Here is a 17,427-nt window from a genome sequence, read left to right as displayed (position 1 = left end):
TAGAAGAATTAATGAAACTCATGTAATTCTCTATTTGCTTATATTTTTATTATAATAAAAATCTACATAGCCAAATCTATCTTGCTATGCTTGTCAATACATTTTTATATGTAGCAACTGAAAGAACAGAGAGAGATGAAGATGGATTTGTAAGATGTGATTATCACGTATGTGTCACTGGATTTTGAGTGGCACAAAAGAACACTGAAATAAATAAAAGGAAAACTGAAAATATTTTTTTAATATTTTACAGAAATGTGTACATATGAGAAGCTTTTCTATAAGCCATGTTTGAAGTAATTACCTGATACAATCATGATTCTTTCTAGGGCTTGCCTGGAACAGGTGGTCCTCCAGGAGAAAACGGAAAACCTGGGGAACCAGTGAGTAACATCTCATTTTTCAAAACTCAGAAACTGAAAGAATACATAATAATTGTTTGTCAACTACTAACTTTCTACATTTCTTATGCCATGATATCTGAGATTTAACATTTAGTTTTAAAATATTATCAAAACGAAGACAAATTATTTAAAAGATAACTATTGTATAGAGTTTGAATTTTTCCATAGAGTTTATAGTTTCAAGATTTGAAAAATTATATAATATGCCAACATAACAAATGTGTAGTTTGCTTATATTTACATGAAATGCATTCTGATGTGGGCCTAACCATATAATGCCAACCTCCTAGGGTCCAAAGGGTGATGCTGGTGCACCTGGAGCTCCAGGAGGCAAGGTAGTATTTCAAGTTATTCTCTAACTTCTTCCGTATGTTATAGAGCAATTGATGAGTGGTATATTCTTAGTATATCAAGCCAAAATATTCTTTCTTTAAAAGAGCATTGTTGCAAATGTTTGATAAGTATGCTTAGAGAAACTCAAGACGTTTTCAATGCGTTAAATTTGCTTTAATCTGGAAAGTGCAATTCTCTAACGTCCATCATCACTACAGAATCAAATGTGGGCTTAAAATTTCAAGTGGAAAATACTGCCGATATGTTGGTTCTATGTAGGAAAACTATTCTTGTAAAAGAACTTTAAAATGTTGCCCTTGTGAATGAAATAATATGTGTCTCAGTGACAGCTCACACTTAAGCAGACTAAGTATCCAAGTTCTCTTTTATACACTTTTAAGTGTCCAGTTCCCACTCAGCTGATCAACTATTTATAAGGATACACATTTCCAAATTGTTCACAATATAAATTAATAACCTAGTGGCCTGCTTCAAAATGGTGCAATTTAAGGTGTTTTGGTTTTAGCTTTGGGTTTTCTAATACGGCTCTTTACATATTTTTATCACAGGGTGATGCTGGTGCCCCTGGAGAACGCGGACCTCCTGGACTGGCAGGGGCCCCAGGACTTAGAGGCGGGGCTGGTCCTCCTGGTCCCGAAGGAGGAAAGGTACCTCCACATAATTCCATTCACCCGGGTTTTAAAAATGCATTTGGTTTCCTTCTAATCATTTATTATTCCTCACTTATTTTCAGGGACCTGCTGGTCCTCCCGGGCCACCTGGTACTGCTGGTAGTCCTGGTCTGCAAGGAATGCCTGGAGAAAGGGGAGGTCCTGGAAGTCCTGGTCCAAAAGGCGACAAGGTATTGACATGTTTTCTCTTATTTATTCAATAAATCGGACATTGTAGGTTTTTAAAAAAGCAACACTCCTGTAAAGTAATTAACTGTATTTTTAAAATTAATGTTATCATTTTATAGTAAGTGTAATTAAGAGGGACTCCTGGTAGCAGGCGCCAGCCGCTCCCTGCTGCGGAGAAAAAGGCGCCTTGCTGAGGAATTTCCTACGTGCGGCTTGCTTTTGTCTACACCGAGCATTTGTTTCTTGGGGTTTCTCTGGAATCTCATTCTCCTTCGGGAGGGGCTCCCCACTGCCTCGTTGGGGTGGCCCCAGGAGCGGAGGAAGTGAGAAATAACTCGAGACTCTCAGCAACGCGGGCAATAGGGAGGATCCTTAAGAATTCCGAGGAGGGGCCGGGCGCGGTGGCTCAAGCCTGTAATCCCAGCACTTTGGGAGGCCGAGGCGGGTGGATCACGAGGTCAAGAGATCGAGATCATCCTGGTCAGCATGGTGAAACCCCGTCTCTACTAAAAACACAAAAATTAGCTGGGCATGGTGGCGCGTGCCTGTAATCCCGGCTACTCAGGAGGCTGAGGCAGGAGAATTGCCTGAACCCAGGAGGGGGAGGTTGCGGTGAGCCGAGATCGCGCCATTGCACTCCAGCCTGGGTAACAAGAGCGAAACTCTGTCTCAAGAAAAAAAAAAAAAAAAAAAAAAAAAAAGAGGGATTCCTAGAGCAACAATGAATTAGAACACCCAGTATATATATATGTCAACGAATGCTAACGGTTACTCCTCTTCTTGGCCAATTTTCTCTGAAGATACTTTGAATCTGATGACATTGGATGTTATTTGACAGGGTGAACCAGGCGGTGCAGGTGCTGATGGTGTCCCAGGGAAAGATGGTCCGAGGGTAAGTATTTGCAGTGAGGAGAAGCAGGCCTTATCTATATGTTATATGGGACAGTCTTGCACTTCAACTTTTATTTTTTCCCAAAACTACTCAAGATAAATTAGATGGTTTACCACCTTTCGAGCATTAAAAAACCCAAATGACTTGATTTATCATTAAATTCTTGGTTTCTATCTATGGCTACCTGATAGGTCTACAGTGATCAAAGAACGAAAAAAATCTCAAAAGTATGAACGGTCACAAACTAGCATCTGTAAGTCACTAAAATCTGAGATAATCACCAAATTTAAGATAATGCTGCTCATTAAGGAACTAAAAGTCATTAAAATTCAATATAATAAGTGCTCCTCATTAATAGACTTTATATTAAAAAATTATAATAGTATGATGATTCTCACTATGGAACAGTATTTAGCAACAAAAAAGGATGAACAGTTGATGTACGCACAGCAAATAGTACGAACCTCAAGTACAACATACTCAGTGAAGGACATTCAGTCTCCATGGGATACATACTGCATGATTCCAATCCTGTAATATTTACAAAATAACATCCTTTTCGAGCTGTAGAACAGATTAGTGGTTGCCAAGAGTTAGCAGTGAGAAAGAAAGAGATGAATGTGGCTATGGAGATGTGACACAAGGGAGTCTTGTGGTGACTGACCATTTCAGTATCTTGATTGTGTGGTAGTCATGCAAGTCTCCACATGGAATGAAATTCTGTATAGCTGCATACACATACACATGTGAATTAGTGTGTGTATCACTGGTGAGATCTGAGCAAGCTCTGTGGATTCTATCAATTTCAATTTCCTAGTTTTGATATCATACTATAGTTGTGTAAGATGTTAACCTTAGGGGAGACTAGGAGAAAGGTGCACAGAAAGTCCCTGCATGTTTCTTTGCAGCATCCTGTGAATCTGTAATTAAAAGAAAAAGTCAAAACAAAAACCAAAAACATATTCTAAATATGATTATAATTAAGTCAGTTAATAAATGTATATAACAGTTACCTTAAAGAAATTCATAACTACTTCACTTTTGACAGACTAAATAGATAAACCATCATTCAAGAAAAAAGTAGTGCTTAATACTTTCCTTTTGTAATATAAGTAAAACAACTATTTGGAAATTTCAAGTTGAAAAATTTAATATGTACAATAATACTTTGAGAAAACATTTAAGTTATCAATCAATTGAATAAAGAAATGTACTTTAAAAAGACATTACTGGAAGATCTTACATGACATCCTATTTATCTTCTACAATAGAGATAAAGATAAATGAATCAATAAACCACTGCTGAATCCTATTTTCTTCTGGAGTTGTCTCCAAAGAATCTTGTATTTACTGAGCTCTGCAATATTTATACATTGAGTGAAAAGCATAGCATTCAAGCCATAAAAAAATTTAAAAATTATGTTATCTAGTTTGTTAGATATCTGTGTCTATACACTCACTAATTATTACCAAAAAAAGTTGTATCTTCAAAATCAAAATGTATTTTTATTTTCTCTAGGGTCCTACTGGTCCTATTGGTCCTCCTGGTCCAGCTGGCCAGCCTGGAGACAAGGTAACAGTTAGCATTCTCTGGAAATAAAAATAAAATATCTGTGTCTTTTGGATGTAAGACAGTGACACTGTTTCTCTTTTTTCAGGGTGAAGGTGGTGCCCCCGGGCTTCCAGGTATAGCTGGACCTCGTGGTGGCCCTGTAAGTGTTAAAGACATTCTCAGCATATTTTAAACCCCATACAGACAGTAGCTCCTTATGCTTCTCTTTTTAGCAATTCTGCCCTGGGTTCCTTGAGCCTCAATTTGGAGATAACTGTCTTCAGGAACCATATAGCATGCAAGGGAATGTTAAATTTCTTAAATCTAAAATTCACAAGAGATCATTTTAAATCAGGATTTCTTTCCTAAATAACTTTGGAAAAATATAGAAATTGTACAAGTAGTATATGTTTGAAATTAGGAATTTTTTAATGTACAGAATCTCTGCCTGAGACTTATTTTGGATTTAAGATTCTTGACCTTCAGGATTTAACACTCTGGAAAGATATTTAGTAAATGTTTTTTTAAAAATAAATCCGTTAATTAATTTTTCAATTGAGCCTCTACTATATATTGAAATACATATATATCTCTATGTATAATTAAATATCTTAAAGACTTTAAAATTCTCAAACTGTTTTTCTTGCAAATAATATCACAGTAGGAGGCAGAAGGAATCTGTGGTTCTGATAATGGCCACTCATAATTTTGTTGAGAAATGGAAAAGTCTTCAGAAGTTTATTCATTACTCTGCACATTTCCTGCTTAAAGGAAAGAAAAGATAAGATGATAAGATGACATTTCCTGCTTAAAAGAGATGACGCACACTCCCTTCGGGATGTCTTCACTGTGACTAAGGAGGATATTTTTCTCTTCAGGGTGAGAGAGGCGAACCTGGCCCTCCAGGACCTGCTGGCTTCCCTGGTGCTCCTGTAAGTGTGAACATTTACGTGTACATGACTCATAGCCCAGAACCTCTATCTCACTGAAAAATCACAAAAATCACAAAAGTACAGCCAAGTTTGGGTTCCAGTCCCATTTTAGCCACTCATTCCTGATAAGATTATTGTACTCCAATTTTTTTTTTTTTTTTTTTTTTTTTGCTTTACTCCTATTGTCACTCTTTAAAAGATGGAAATAAAAACACCTGTCCTGCCTTTGTGACTGGGTAATGAGCTAAAGCAGCGCCGTAGATTTAAATGCACTCCGAATTTTTGTGAGTTCGTCCATTATAAAGTGGTACTAATTAAAATTTGCTCTTAAATCCAGTCTTTCTCAAATAAATTTCCTGGTGCTGATTTTCAAATGCTTAATCCTTAGAGAGACTTCCTCCCTAATGGCAAATAACCTACAGTGTTTGCTTTCTTGGTCGTGTTCTTTGATCATGAAAATATTTTGATTGGCTTTGTTTTGTCATGTCTTCAGAGAGCCTTATTTTGAAATTTTATTTCAACTCCTTCCATGTGAAGAATTCTATATTCTGAAGAAAAATAATAATAAGCCAAGTAAATCATAAAGAATGTCAGCTGAGAGATTGTTGTTGTTGCATGTAGGGACAAAATGGTGAACCTGGTGGTAAAGGAGAAAGAGGGGCTCCAGGTGAGAAAGGCGAAGGAGGCCCTCCTGGAGTCGCAGGACCCCCTGGAGGTTCCGGACCTGCCGTAAGTTCTCTCCTCTGTCTATCTACCTATCTACCTATCTATCTATCTACCTATCTATCTATCATCTGTATATCCCTCTCGCTCTCCCTCTCCTCCATCTCTAAGTGCTAAGTGTTCTAATGGAAAAACACAGAGGCTTATCAGTAATTTAATACTTTATGCTGAGATAGCGTGTCATAATGGCAAGAGTATAACCTTTATATGAATATAGTCGAAGTTTGAATCTCGGCACCAGCAGCCTAAATGTTATTTTAACCTCTTCACAGAGTTACTGGTTTTCCAAAGCTTCATCCTTTCCCCAAATTTCGATGTTGGTGCTATACTTATCTACCTTCCTTCCATTTCATATAGGGTCCTCCTGGTCCCCAAGGTGTCAAAGGTGAACGTGGCAGTCCTGGTGGACCCGTAAGTATTGATTCTCTTCACTATTATTCTCTAAACTATTATTGAAACGCATTCATTGATATTAACCTGTATAAAAGCTGCATTTGAGACACCAGATCCATAAAGAGAAAGTAAAAATTGTAATCGCTCATTCATACATGAGTTATATGTAAATTCCAAGGGGAAAAAGCAAACCATAAATGAATTTCAGGTACAACGCAGATCATACCACACATTGTACTTTTTGTTTGTTGTATAGCTGTTTGTTCTACTTTTGAAATTCAAAAATATATTACCATTTCACAGGGTGCTGCTGGCTTCCCTGGTGCTCGTGGTCTTCCTGGTCCTCCTGGTAGTAACGTAAGTACATTTTAAAGTCTTTTCTCATCATATACTTCGGAAAGAGCATTCATATATGTATAGGATGAGAAACTTACACTTTGCTATTTATTTCTCTATTAAGTCTCAAATAAAATTATTTGAAGTAAAAAAGGAAAGAAAAAAATGCAGTTTTATTATAAATATTCAAATTTTAAATAATTCTTTGTAGGGTAACCCAGGACCCCCAGGTCCCGGCGGTTCTCCAGGCAAGGATGGGCCCCCCGGTCCTGCGGGTAACACTGGTGCTCCTGGCAGCCCCGGAGTGTCTGGACCAAAAGGTGATGCTGGCCAACCAGGAGAGAAGGGATCACCTGGTGCCCAGGGCCCCCCAGTAAGTCACTTCATTTTTTTTATTGATTGATAGTACCATTTTGGTTTTTATCACAAACTGATTAGAGAAAAACATTGTCACATAAAGATGAGCTAAGTCTTCATTATCTGTATTAGGGAGCTCCAGGCCCACTTGGAATTGCTGGAATTACAGGAGCACGGGGGCTTGCAGGACCACCAGGCATGCCAGGTCCTCGGGGAAGCCCCGGCCCTCAGGGCGTCAAGGTGAGTATAGTCGTTGTTCACGACACTCTTGCTTTCATTGGTAGCCTTCGGAAATCACTTAACCATATCCAGGATGAAAGGTTTTCCTGTCATTGCGGTGCCAAGTAGCCCAAAAATTATTTTTTAAATATTTTTAGATTTTTCAAAGCACATATTTTATTAAATAACTCCAGAACACAAAAACAGCTCCCATCACAGACAAACCTTGAATATACACACAAATAAACTGAAACACCTCTTTTAGGAAAGTTGTGAATATTCAATTTGTTGACTGTCAGTTTTAAAGGGGGGAAATGGTGTTAGCTTATAGATCTAGGAAAGTCTTTCATTGATGCCCGTTATCCATCCATTCAAGTCATCTTGCACTCCTGGCTCTTTTTCACTAATATTATATTCTTACAATATTCTAGTGCTTAGCATCTAAAACATTCATTTGGTAAATAGGGTAATAAAATCGCATTTTTATTAGGGCTCATATTATGACACTTTAAGCACTTAATTCAACAAAATGTTATATAATATTGTCATAAAATTAATATTTAACATTTAAGTATATTCAATTGATATGATATTTCTAGTAAGTACATATTCTTAAGATAGAGACAAATAATTTTAATGGTCTCCATAAATCTAGTTTCACGATGGCTCATTATTTTTTTTTCTTGTAATGTCTATGTATATATCTCATATTAGAATGTACAGTATTCTGAATTAGATAATCAATGTAACTTTTCAGCCCTTCAGCATCCAGAGTCACTGGGCAAGTTAGGAAATGCAAGAGGCTTGCTCCCCCAAACTTTTTCCCCATAGCTGGTATAGTTTTAATTTTACAGTCCAATAAAAATTGAATAAAATAAGATTTTTTTTCCTGAAAATAAAGCTATCTGGTAACACCATATTAATTGATTTCTTAAGTTAAAACAAAATATCTTTCATTCCTTTGTATACAGGGTGAAAGTGGGAAACCAGGTGTTAATGGTCTCAGTGGAGAACGTGGTCCCCCTGGACCCCAGGGTCTTCCTGGTCTGGCTGGTGCAGCTGGTGAACCTGGAAGGGATGTGAGTAGCCATTCTTAGGAAATGTTCAACCAGCCAGGTAGAATTTGATAATTTATTTAAGCAAAGGTGAAACTGAGCCTTAATGTCTATGAGTGTAAATATGGCCACATAGCAAAGTTATTCTTTCTCTAATAACAGAAATTCTTTCATTACAGCTTAGAATAGGCTTAAAGGCTCTTATTCATTAATATTTACCCAATGAATAATCATTAGTGGAGAAAATATTATCTCTAATTAAATTAGGAAAAAAGTTAATGGAGAGACCTACAATTTACATGTTTTCTGAGTGAAAAATGTTCTGCAGTATCTGTGGTCAGTCTCTTATTAATTTTAAATAAATACTATTTATAATTGACAAATCATAATTGTATACATTTATAAGGGACAATGTGATGCTTTAATATATGTATACAAGGTAGAATGATTAAAGCAAGCTAATTAAACTATAGATTTCCATTAACAGTTTAGATCACTATTTCTAAACTTTTACTTATTAGAAGTCTGTTAAGACTCTTTTTGGATTTTATTTTTCTAATCACCTCTCCTCCTCTCGCCCTGTGAAATTTTAGTACCACAAATATACTAAATATCTGTTTAGATATTGTGGCCCTTTGAAAGACCACACTACATTGTAATATCTAAGAAATTTTACCCCTGAGAACCAATTTTCACCCCCTTGAAAATTATATTGCCCTGTTGACAATGCATGGCTTAAATGGCATTTTGGAAGGTTTCAAGAAACTTTATTTCCCATCTCATTTTTTGATTAGGGAAACCCTGGATCTGATGGTCTTCCAGGCCGAGATGGATCTCCTGGTGGCAAGGTATAATAAACACATATGCAATAGATTTGTGTGATTTAAAAAAGTGATCATCATGTTTATTTTAGACCTGTGAATTTGTTCACAGGGTGATCGTGGTGAAAACGGCTCTCCTGGTGCCCCTGGAGCTCCTGGTCATCCAGGCCCACCCGGTCCTGTCGGTCCATCTGGAAAGAGTGGTGACAGAGGAGAAACTGTGAGTTCCTAGGAGCGCATCTTTTGTTTGTCTATTTCCTTCAATAAAGACATTTGTAGGTAGAAGATAGAATGTCAGATCTGCCAACCAAAATATCTATTATCATTTATTTTACAGTTTTAATGCTAATTGTTCCTTAGAAAAATGTGTTAATAAAGAAATACCAGAAGTACCTGGCAGTAGTCAATGAAGAATTCATTACTAGAACCCAAAATCATATTAATCAGACCAACTATCTATTTGCTGGGTGAATGCGAGGCCAAATTAACAGGGCTCTTGCATAGCTTTTCTGTTTAGATCCCGATAAAGCTGTAAACAGGGATTTAGGACTTTGAAGGAAAAACAATTATTAACTTCCAATAATTGCATGCATACTATAATTCTATCCTAATGAAATTATTTACTTTTGAAAACAAAGTTGTGTCACCACATAAAATAATTCCGTGTATGTTAGCTCATTTGAATGTTTTCATCTCAGGGTCCTGCTGGCCCTGCTGGTGCTCCTGGTCCTGCTGGCGCAAGAGGTGCTCCTGTAAGTTTTGTCAAGTTATTTTGTTGTGTTTTTTTTTTTTTTTTTGGTTTGTTTTATTTTGCTTTTAAACTCATTCTATAGGCAGGAAAAGATTTATTTTCTGGGATGTTCAGGAACAAAGGAGGAGAAAAATAAATAAGTACATATATATATATATATATATATATCCATATAGATAGATATATATATTTATGGAACAACTGTAAACTCTCCTTTGATGATGATGATATGGAAAACAGTTCAGGATCTAAAAGTTCTTTGGAGCCAAGGATAGAAATATCAGTTGTTAGGGTTCCATGGAATTATCAGTCCAAAATTAAAACAACCACAACAATCTCATTCCATATATCAAGTATCTGTTGATGGGGGCCTTTTTAGCTGATAGAAAGCCATAAAATATAATTACCATAAATTCTATTTTATTTTTCCCATATGTATGTGTGTATATGACTTCACTTCAAAATGTGTTTCTAAAGGGTCCTCAAGGCCCACGTGGTGACAAAGGGGAGACCGGCGAACGTGGCGCTAACGGCATCAAAGGACATCGAGGATTCCCTGGCAGCCCAGGTGCCCCAGGGTCCCCAGTAAGTGCATTCGTTTTGTTGGAAGATCCCTTCAATGTGTAACTGACAAATTTTAGAGGTTAAGAGAAGAAATCTTTCTATCTCTAAAAGAATGTGCTAGAAGAGATGAGAAATTGACTTGAGGGCTAATTCGAAACAATGATCAACATGAAACAATGGGGAGATTAAAGAAAGAAAAACAAAATCATCATGATCCCCAGGTTTCTTGATCTGATCTTGAATGCAGAGTTTCCCAAAGTTCTTAAGGCCTTCACTCATATGCACACTTCCTTTCCTTCCAGGGTCCTGCTGGTCACCAGGGTGCCATCGGTAGTCCAGGACCTGCAGGCCCCAGAGTAAGTAGCACAGAAACATGTTAGAGGTCCACGTGTGTAAAATGTCTGCACTTCAGAAAGATATTCTCACATTGTGGTATCATGATACTTTTTTAGGGACCTGTTGGACCCAGTGGGCCTGCTGGCAAAGATGGAACCAGTGGACATCCAGGTCCCATTGGACCACCAGGGCCTCGAGGTAACAGAGGTGAAAGAGGGTCTGAGGTAAGACATCACTTATACGTATGTGTATTTAAGTTGCTGTAATCTTCCCATTTTCAGAAATACTGTGTATTATCTTTAAACTGAAATACTAAGACACAAGACAATCACTCAATTTAAAAAATGAACAGTGACTTTATGACATTCTCTGTCACATTAAAAATTTTCTACCACACTATAACAGGAGAAAAATATCTTTTTTAAAATTTGATGAAGTAACCATGGTATCAGAATAATGACATCTGCCCAACTTACCAAATGAACCCATGCCACACTGCTGTCACACTAGAGATCTCGGAATTACAACATTCATAATTATTTGCATTTATGTAGTGCCTTTTACTTCTCAAGCAGCTTCTCTGGTTACTAATTTGTTAATGATACCATCACTCATAATACTCTCTATCCCATGCCTTTGGGGTAAATGACATAAAAACTATTATTCCAACAAATTACATGCCCCTTTGTCATGTCAATATTAGAATCATAGCTCATGGGTATTTGCTTACATCATTCATCCAGAAGGAAGAATAATAGAGAAAACTTGTGCTCTGACACTACTAATTCTTACATAGTGGAATAACACCTTTCTTGGTAATGAATTATAGTTATTATAAATCAGTGATCACGTTACCCTAAAAGCACCCAAATAAACCTTTAGTAAAATAATTATGATGACACAATAAGTGAATGATTTGAATTATTTTTAAGCCATTTTCTTGGACTGGAATTGTATTCTTAGATTGGTGACCAAACAAGCATACCTCAGTGATGCATGTTTTACTCATTCTAGGGCTCCCCAGGCCACCCAGGGCAACCAGGCCCCCCTGGACCTCCTGGTGCCCCTGGTCCTTGCTGTGGTGGTGGAGCCGCTGCCATTGCTGGGATTGGAGGTGAAAAAGCTGGTGGTTTTGCCCCATATTATGGAGATGAACCAATGGAATTCAAAATCAACACCGATGAGATTATGAATTCACTCAAGTCTGTTAACGGACAAATAGAAAGCCTCATTAGTCCTGACGGTTCTCGTAAAAACCCTGCTAGAAACTGCAGAGACCTGAATTTCTGCCATCCTGAACTCAAGAGTGGTATGTTTGGGAGTCTTTCACTTTAATGGCAACAGGATTAGAGAGAAAGCTGCTTAGATTAGAATGAGAAAGAAAAAAACATTCACTTTCGATGGAAAGCTGAAATCGTACTTTACGAAAGTTCAAGAAAGTTTACTTAAGAAAGTAAACTTTGCAGATATAAAATATAAATAACTTCAGAATATCCCAAATATAGAAAGATATAAAAATAATTTTGTAGAAGTTGTAATATAAATCATAAGTTGAGTATAAAGTAATACATCATTTTTTCCTCAGGATTAAATATACATAATTTGATAACAGACAATTGTGATCTGATTATTGCAATATTTACTAATATTACTTATCTAATTATTATATTTTTTAAATTAAACACATGAAAAATTTCAGAATACTGTACAAAATTAAATAGAATATTATAACATTTTAAGGTTTTACATATATTGGGTTAATATTTCTGTAAAGCAAAATTATTTCAGGTTTTCAAATATCTTGTATGGAACATTGCCTTTAATAGAAGTCATTTCTATAAATTAACTAAAATAGGAGACAAGCATCAATCATAGGGACTTCAGCTTTAGAACTATTAGAATAAATCTAGGTTAGACAACCAGCTTATATTATTAAGCAAGATTACATATAATAATAATCTTTTTTTAAAAAAAAAGAAGAGACTTTTGCAAATATTATACAACAATGAAAAGGTCTTAGCTTAGTGTATCATCTTTATTAAAAACCATGATACTACATTTTATTTCAGTGCTTTCTGTAGTCATAGCTAACTCTTTTACCTCAGCAATTTCAATAAAAAAGTCTGTCTATCATTCTATACATAAAATGCAGACACATTAGCAGTCAACATTAGAAACGCTTTTACAGGTAAACACACACAGTCATTTTATTACTGGATTTTATAACCAAATACCATTCTTCTGTTTTGTGACTATTCAGGAGAATATTGGATTGACCCGAACCAAGGATGCAAATTGGATGCTATCAAGGTATTCTGTAATATGGAAACTGGGGAAACATGTATAAGTGCCAGTCCTTCGAATGTTCCGCGGAAACACTGGTGGACAGATTCTGGTGCTGAGAAGAAACACGTTTGGTTTGGAGAGTCCATGGATGGTGGTTTTCAGGTAAAAAAGGATATACCTTTTTTTAAATAAGTCATCACTATTTTCTTTTTGTTCTTCCTATATGTTTATCACAAAGCAAAGTTATTAGGTTGGTGCAAATGTAATTGTGGTTTTTGCCTTTGAAAGTGACAGCAAAAACCACAATTACATTTGCGCCAACCTAATAACTAATAACTAGAAGAGCTCAAATGATTTTATATAGCCAGGCGACTATACTTCTGTAACCTTATTCTCAATAAAATCTAAGCTATATTAAATTATGTTTGTATGCAGATACTTTTCTTTCACATCTTAAGAACTTTTTTTTACACTGGCATGCAATAAAAAATATGTTCACACATAAAATATCATACATAAAATATATAAAAAGCCCATCCTACAATATGCATACACATACTACTTGAATCCCTTGCATGCAGTTGCAACTAAAATGGTTGATCTGGTTTATTTGTTTCCTATTACAGTTTAGCTATGGCAATCCTGAACTTCCTGAAGATATCCTTGATGTGCAGCTGGCATTCCTTCGACTTCTCTCCAGCCGAGCCTCCCAGAACATCACATATCACTGCAAAAATAGCATTGCATACATGGATCAGGCCAGTGGAAATGTAAAGAAGGCCCTGAGGCTGATGGGGTCAAATGAAGGTGAATTCAAGGCTGAAGGAAATAGCAAATTCACCTATACAGTTCTGGAGGATGGTTGCACGGTAAGAAAGAACATTTTTCTATATATAGGTCATAATGCAGTCAGCATTTCTAGTTTAAGCATGCAAGTTATTTTGAATAGATGAAATAAAATTAATAAGATGAAATAAAGATAGCATTGGGTATGAATTACCTACATTGCATCTCCTGATTCATTGCAAGGAGTGTTAAACGCAACAAAAAGTGAATGGATTTTAGACTCCAGATGAAAACCAGTTGACATAAAAGCATTTGAAATTTAAATCCTTAATGCAAACGTTGTCAGATAATTGGGACAGTTGCTACCTGTTTTGAATAATATCTGTCACATTAACTCAATCTGAAATGTCTGCTTTTTTAAGTTTTAAGTGTTGACTTCAAATCTCTCCTTTGTTATTGTTATTTGTGAACAAAAGGAACACTCACTTCTAATATTAGCAAATTTCATTCAGAGTGACCTATTATAAAACTGTTAGCAAAGAACCAGGTCTCCTGAGGATGCTCTGGTCTATAGCAGTCTTCCTGCTGCATTCATTTACTAAGAATCCCTACAAGGCATTTGTTTAAGAATAGTGTTTATCAACTAAGAAGATTATAGCTTTGAAGTGGAGCAGATCTCATATACACGAGTAATAACATGGCACGCTGAATGCTCCTTTAGAGCAAAAAGGCTTTTTTAACTTGATCAGTCAGAGTTGTCTTTGTAATTTTAATGTCATGGTCATTTGTATTTTGTCCTTTTTAACAGAAACACACTGGGGAATGGAGCAAAACAGTCTTTGAGTACCGAACACGCAAGGCCGTGAGACTACCTATTGTAGATATTGCACCCTACGACATTGGTGGTCCTGATCAAGAATTTGGTGTGGACGTTGGACCTGTTTGCTTTTTATAAACCAAACTCTATCTGAAACCCCAACAACAAAATTCACTCCATATGTGTTCCTCTTGTTCTAATCTTGTCAACCAGTACAAGTGACCCACAAAATTCCAGTTATTTATTTCCAAAATGTTTGGAAAGAGTATAATTTGACAAAGAAAAATGATAGTTTTTTTTTTGTTTTTTTGTTGTTGTTTTTTTTGTTTTGTTTTTTTTTTTTTTGCTGTTCCTCCACATACAAGTCAAATGCTTTTTGTTTTATTTTTTTACCAATTCCAATTCAAAATGTCTCAATGGTGCTATAATAAATAAACTTCAACACTCTTAACGATAACAACACTGTGTTACATTCTTTGAATCCTAGCCCATCTTCAGAGCAATGACTATGCTCACCAGTAAAAGATAATATTTCTTTCTGAAATAGTCAAACATGAAATTAGAAAAGCCCTTCCTATTTTAACTACCTCAACTGGTCAGAAACACAGATTTTATTCTATGAGTCCCAGAAGACAAAAAAAAATTTATAAGTTGATAAAACTTATAAATTTCATTGATTAATCTCCAGGAAGATTGGTTTATAAAGAAGAGTATAGTGCAAGAATCTAAAGAAATATTTTTAAAGCCACAATTATTTTAATCTTGGATATCAACTGCTTTTAAAGGTGCTTCTCTTTTTTCTTGTCATTGCTGGTCAAGATTACTAATATTTGGGAAGGCTTTAAAGACACATGGTGCTAATGTACTTTCACTTCTAAACTCTAGATCAGAATTGTTGATGTGCATTCAGAACATAAATGCACAAAATCTGTACATGTCTCCTGTCAGAAAGATTAATTGGCATGCCTCAGGGGATTCTCCCTCTTCATCCTGTAAAAGTCAACAATAAAAACCAAATTATGGGGCTGCTTTTGTCACAATAGCATAGAGAATGTGTTGAAATTTAACTTTGTAAGCTTGTATGTGGTTGTTGATCTTTCTTTTTCTTACAGACACCCATAATAAAATATCATATTAAAATTCTCCTGGTTTTTGTCACTTTTCAGAGATTTTAAAATTCATATCTACACTAATGAACCCCAGTAATCTTGAAAAAGTATATTGAATTCTAATTATATAGATTAATAACGCAGTAACTTTTAAGAATATGAAATAATGTAACATATGTTCAGACTAGAGATAATGCTCAGTGAGGAATCCTGTAGATTTTTAGATCATATTTGGAGACCCCCTGTGGGTCATATTGAACACTGAGAGCATTCTGCTTAAAAGGATCAATCCCTGGAAATGGTAACATAGTAAATCAAGGTGTCCCCAAAGTGGGAACAATAGGAGAGGAAGACGTTGATAGTTTATCAGAAAGTCATTGTAATATGGATATCTGGAGAAACACATTAATATTAAGAAAAATTGACAAGTACCACATGATCTCATTTCTATGTGGAATATAAAATAATTGAATTCATTAATGTAGAATAGAACGGGTGAGGGTGGGATGAGGTTGGGAGACGTTAGTCTATGGATATAAAACTTCAGTGAGATAGGAATAATAAGTTCAAGAGATCTATTGTACAGCATGATGACCACAGTCAATAATGATGTATTATGTTTTTAAGAATTACTAAGAGTGTAAGTGTTCTCACCACAAGAAACGATGAGAATGTGAGCTACTGCATATATAGGTATATATGTATATGTACCTCTGTCTACATATATATATATACACATACACATATGTATACTCTCTCTCTGTTTCTCTCTCTCTCTCTCTCTGTATGTATATATATATATGTATATATATGTATATATATATATATATACAGAGAGAGAGAGAGAGAGAGAGAGAGAAACAGAGAGAGAGAGAAAAAAACTCAAACCAATAGTATGAATTAATAAACTAGATACTTGGGAGTTTATTTTAAACCAAGAAAGATATCTGGATCACAATATTCTGCCTCTTGTATTTGTAACATAATATATCATGGAAAGTAGTTCATTTCACTATATATAGCTCTAACTTATTGTGTGTTAGTGAACACACCAGAGTCAAAATTACTTGTTTGCCTATTTGTTTATTTATTTGCTACCAAGTATCTAATGTCCTATCTCACTGCAGGGAAGTTACAATCAAATGAGTCTTGGTTGAGGTTGGAGGCCATAGACCCTTGCTTTCTTAATCTCTCTTGAGTTAGGCTTTAGGCAAGTGACCATGTGACCTGAGCTTGACAAATTTAGAGACATACACCTGAAGGTTTCAATCTGTAGACAGTTGTATTCATTTCATCTTACTGTGATAGCAAGTCACCATAAATTTAGTGACTTAAAAACCACACAAATTTGCTGCCTTACATTTCTGAACATCAAAAGTCTAAATTGAGTCTTGCTGGACTAAAATCCAAGTGTCAAGCAAAGTTGTCTTCCTTTCTAGAGACACTTGGGAGAAACTGTGGGTTCCCATTTTCAGCTTCTAGAGGCTACCCAGCTTCCTTGGTTCATGAGCCATTTCCAGCATCAAAGCCAGAAATATTTGCTCAAATCTTTCTCATGTTGTGTCATTCTGACATTGGCTCTTCTGTCTTCCTATTTCACTTATAAGAAACAGAATTATTGCATTGGGCCCAATTGGATAATCCAAGATACTCTCCCCATTTCAAGGTCAGTTGGTAAGCAACCTTAATGCCTGCTGCAACCTTGATTTATCCTTACCTTGCCAAATAAGGTAATATATTTACTGGTTGTGGAGACTAGAATATGAACATATTTGAGGGAGTATTATTTCACCTACCAGTGATAGTGATGCAAGGGAGTCAAAAGAATTAAAAATCCAGTTTGGAGGTGATCACAGCTAATAGTTAGGGAAGTAACTGCCAGATATCATAAGAAGCATGGC

At 35.9% G+C, this 17,427-nt stretch overlaps 1 protein-coding gene across 1 annotated transcript in view; it reads left to right on the top strand.

Annotated features, from left to right (window-relative positions):
* COL3A1 (collagen type III alpha 1 chain) overlaps nucleotides 1-14,877 on the top strand; it is a 38,892-nt gene extending 24,015 nt beyond the window's left edge. The window contains exons 28-51 of the mRNA XM_003940836.4: nucleotides 330-383; nucleotides 695-739; nucleotides 1,307-1,405; nucleotides 1,492-1,599; nucleotides 2,436-2,489; nucleotides 4,009-4,062; nucleotides 4,148-4,201; nucleotides 4,920-4,973; nucleotides 5,595-5,702; nucleotides 6,054-6,107; nucleotides 6,393-6,446; nucleotides 6,637-6,798; nucleotides 6,915-7,022; nucleotides 7,973-8,080; nucleotides 8,851-8,904; nucleotides 8,990-9,097; nucleotides 9,576-9,629; nucleotides 10,106-10,213; nucleotides 10,495-10,548; nucleotides 10,645-10,752; nucleotides 11,543-11,837; nucleotides 12,789-12,976; nucleotides 13,441-13,683; nucleotides 14,409-14,877. Of these exons, the coding sequence (XP_003940885.1) occupies nucleotides 330-383; nucleotides 695-739; nucleotides 1,307-1,405; nucleotides 1,492-1,599; nucleotides 2,436-2,489; nucleotides 4,009-4,062; nucleotides 4,148-4,201; nucleotides 4,920-4,973; nucleotides 5,595-5,702; nucleotides 6,054-6,107; nucleotides 6,393-6,446; nucleotides 6,637-6,798; nucleotides 6,915-7,022; nucleotides 7,973-8,080; nucleotides 8,851-8,904; nucleotides 8,990-9,097; nucleotides 9,576-9,629; nucleotides 10,106-10,213; nucleotides 10,495-10,548; nucleotides 10,645-10,752; nucleotides 11,543-11,837; nucleotides 12,789-12,976; nucleotides 13,441-13,683; nucleotides 14,409-14,555 (2,475 nt within the window). The 3' untranslated portion in view covers nucleotides 14,556-14,877. The remainder of the gene's footprint in view (nucleotides 1-329; nucleotides 384-694; nucleotides 740-1,306; nucleotides 1,406-1,491; nucleotides 1,600-2,435; nucleotides 2,490-4,008; nucleotides 4,063-4,147; nucleotides 4,202-4,919; nucleotides 4,974-5,594; nucleotides 5,703-6,053; nucleotides 6,108-6,392; nucleotides 6,447-6,636; nucleotides 6,799-6,914; nucleotides 7,023-7,972; nucleotides 8,081-8,850; nucleotides 8,905-8,989; nucleotides 9,098-9,575; nucleotides 9,630-10,105; nucleotides 10,214-10,494; nucleotides 10,549-10,644; nucleotides 10,753-11,542; nucleotides 11,838-12,788; nucleotides 12,977-13,440; nucleotides 13,684-14,408) is intronic.
* Nucleotides 14,878-17,427: the final 2,550 nt, after the last annotated feature.

This window comes from Saimiri boliviensis, chromosome 5 (genome assembly GCF_048565385.1).
Source record: "Saimiri boliviensis isolate mSaiBol1 chromosome 5, mSaiBol1.pri, whole genome shotgun sequence".
NCBI classification, from domain to species: Eukaryota; Metazoa; Chordata; class Mammalia; order Primates; family Cebidae; genus Saimiri; species Saimiri boliviensis.
Note: the sequence above shows the minus strand (reverse complement) of the source record. Positions and strands in the feature narration are given on the sequence as shown.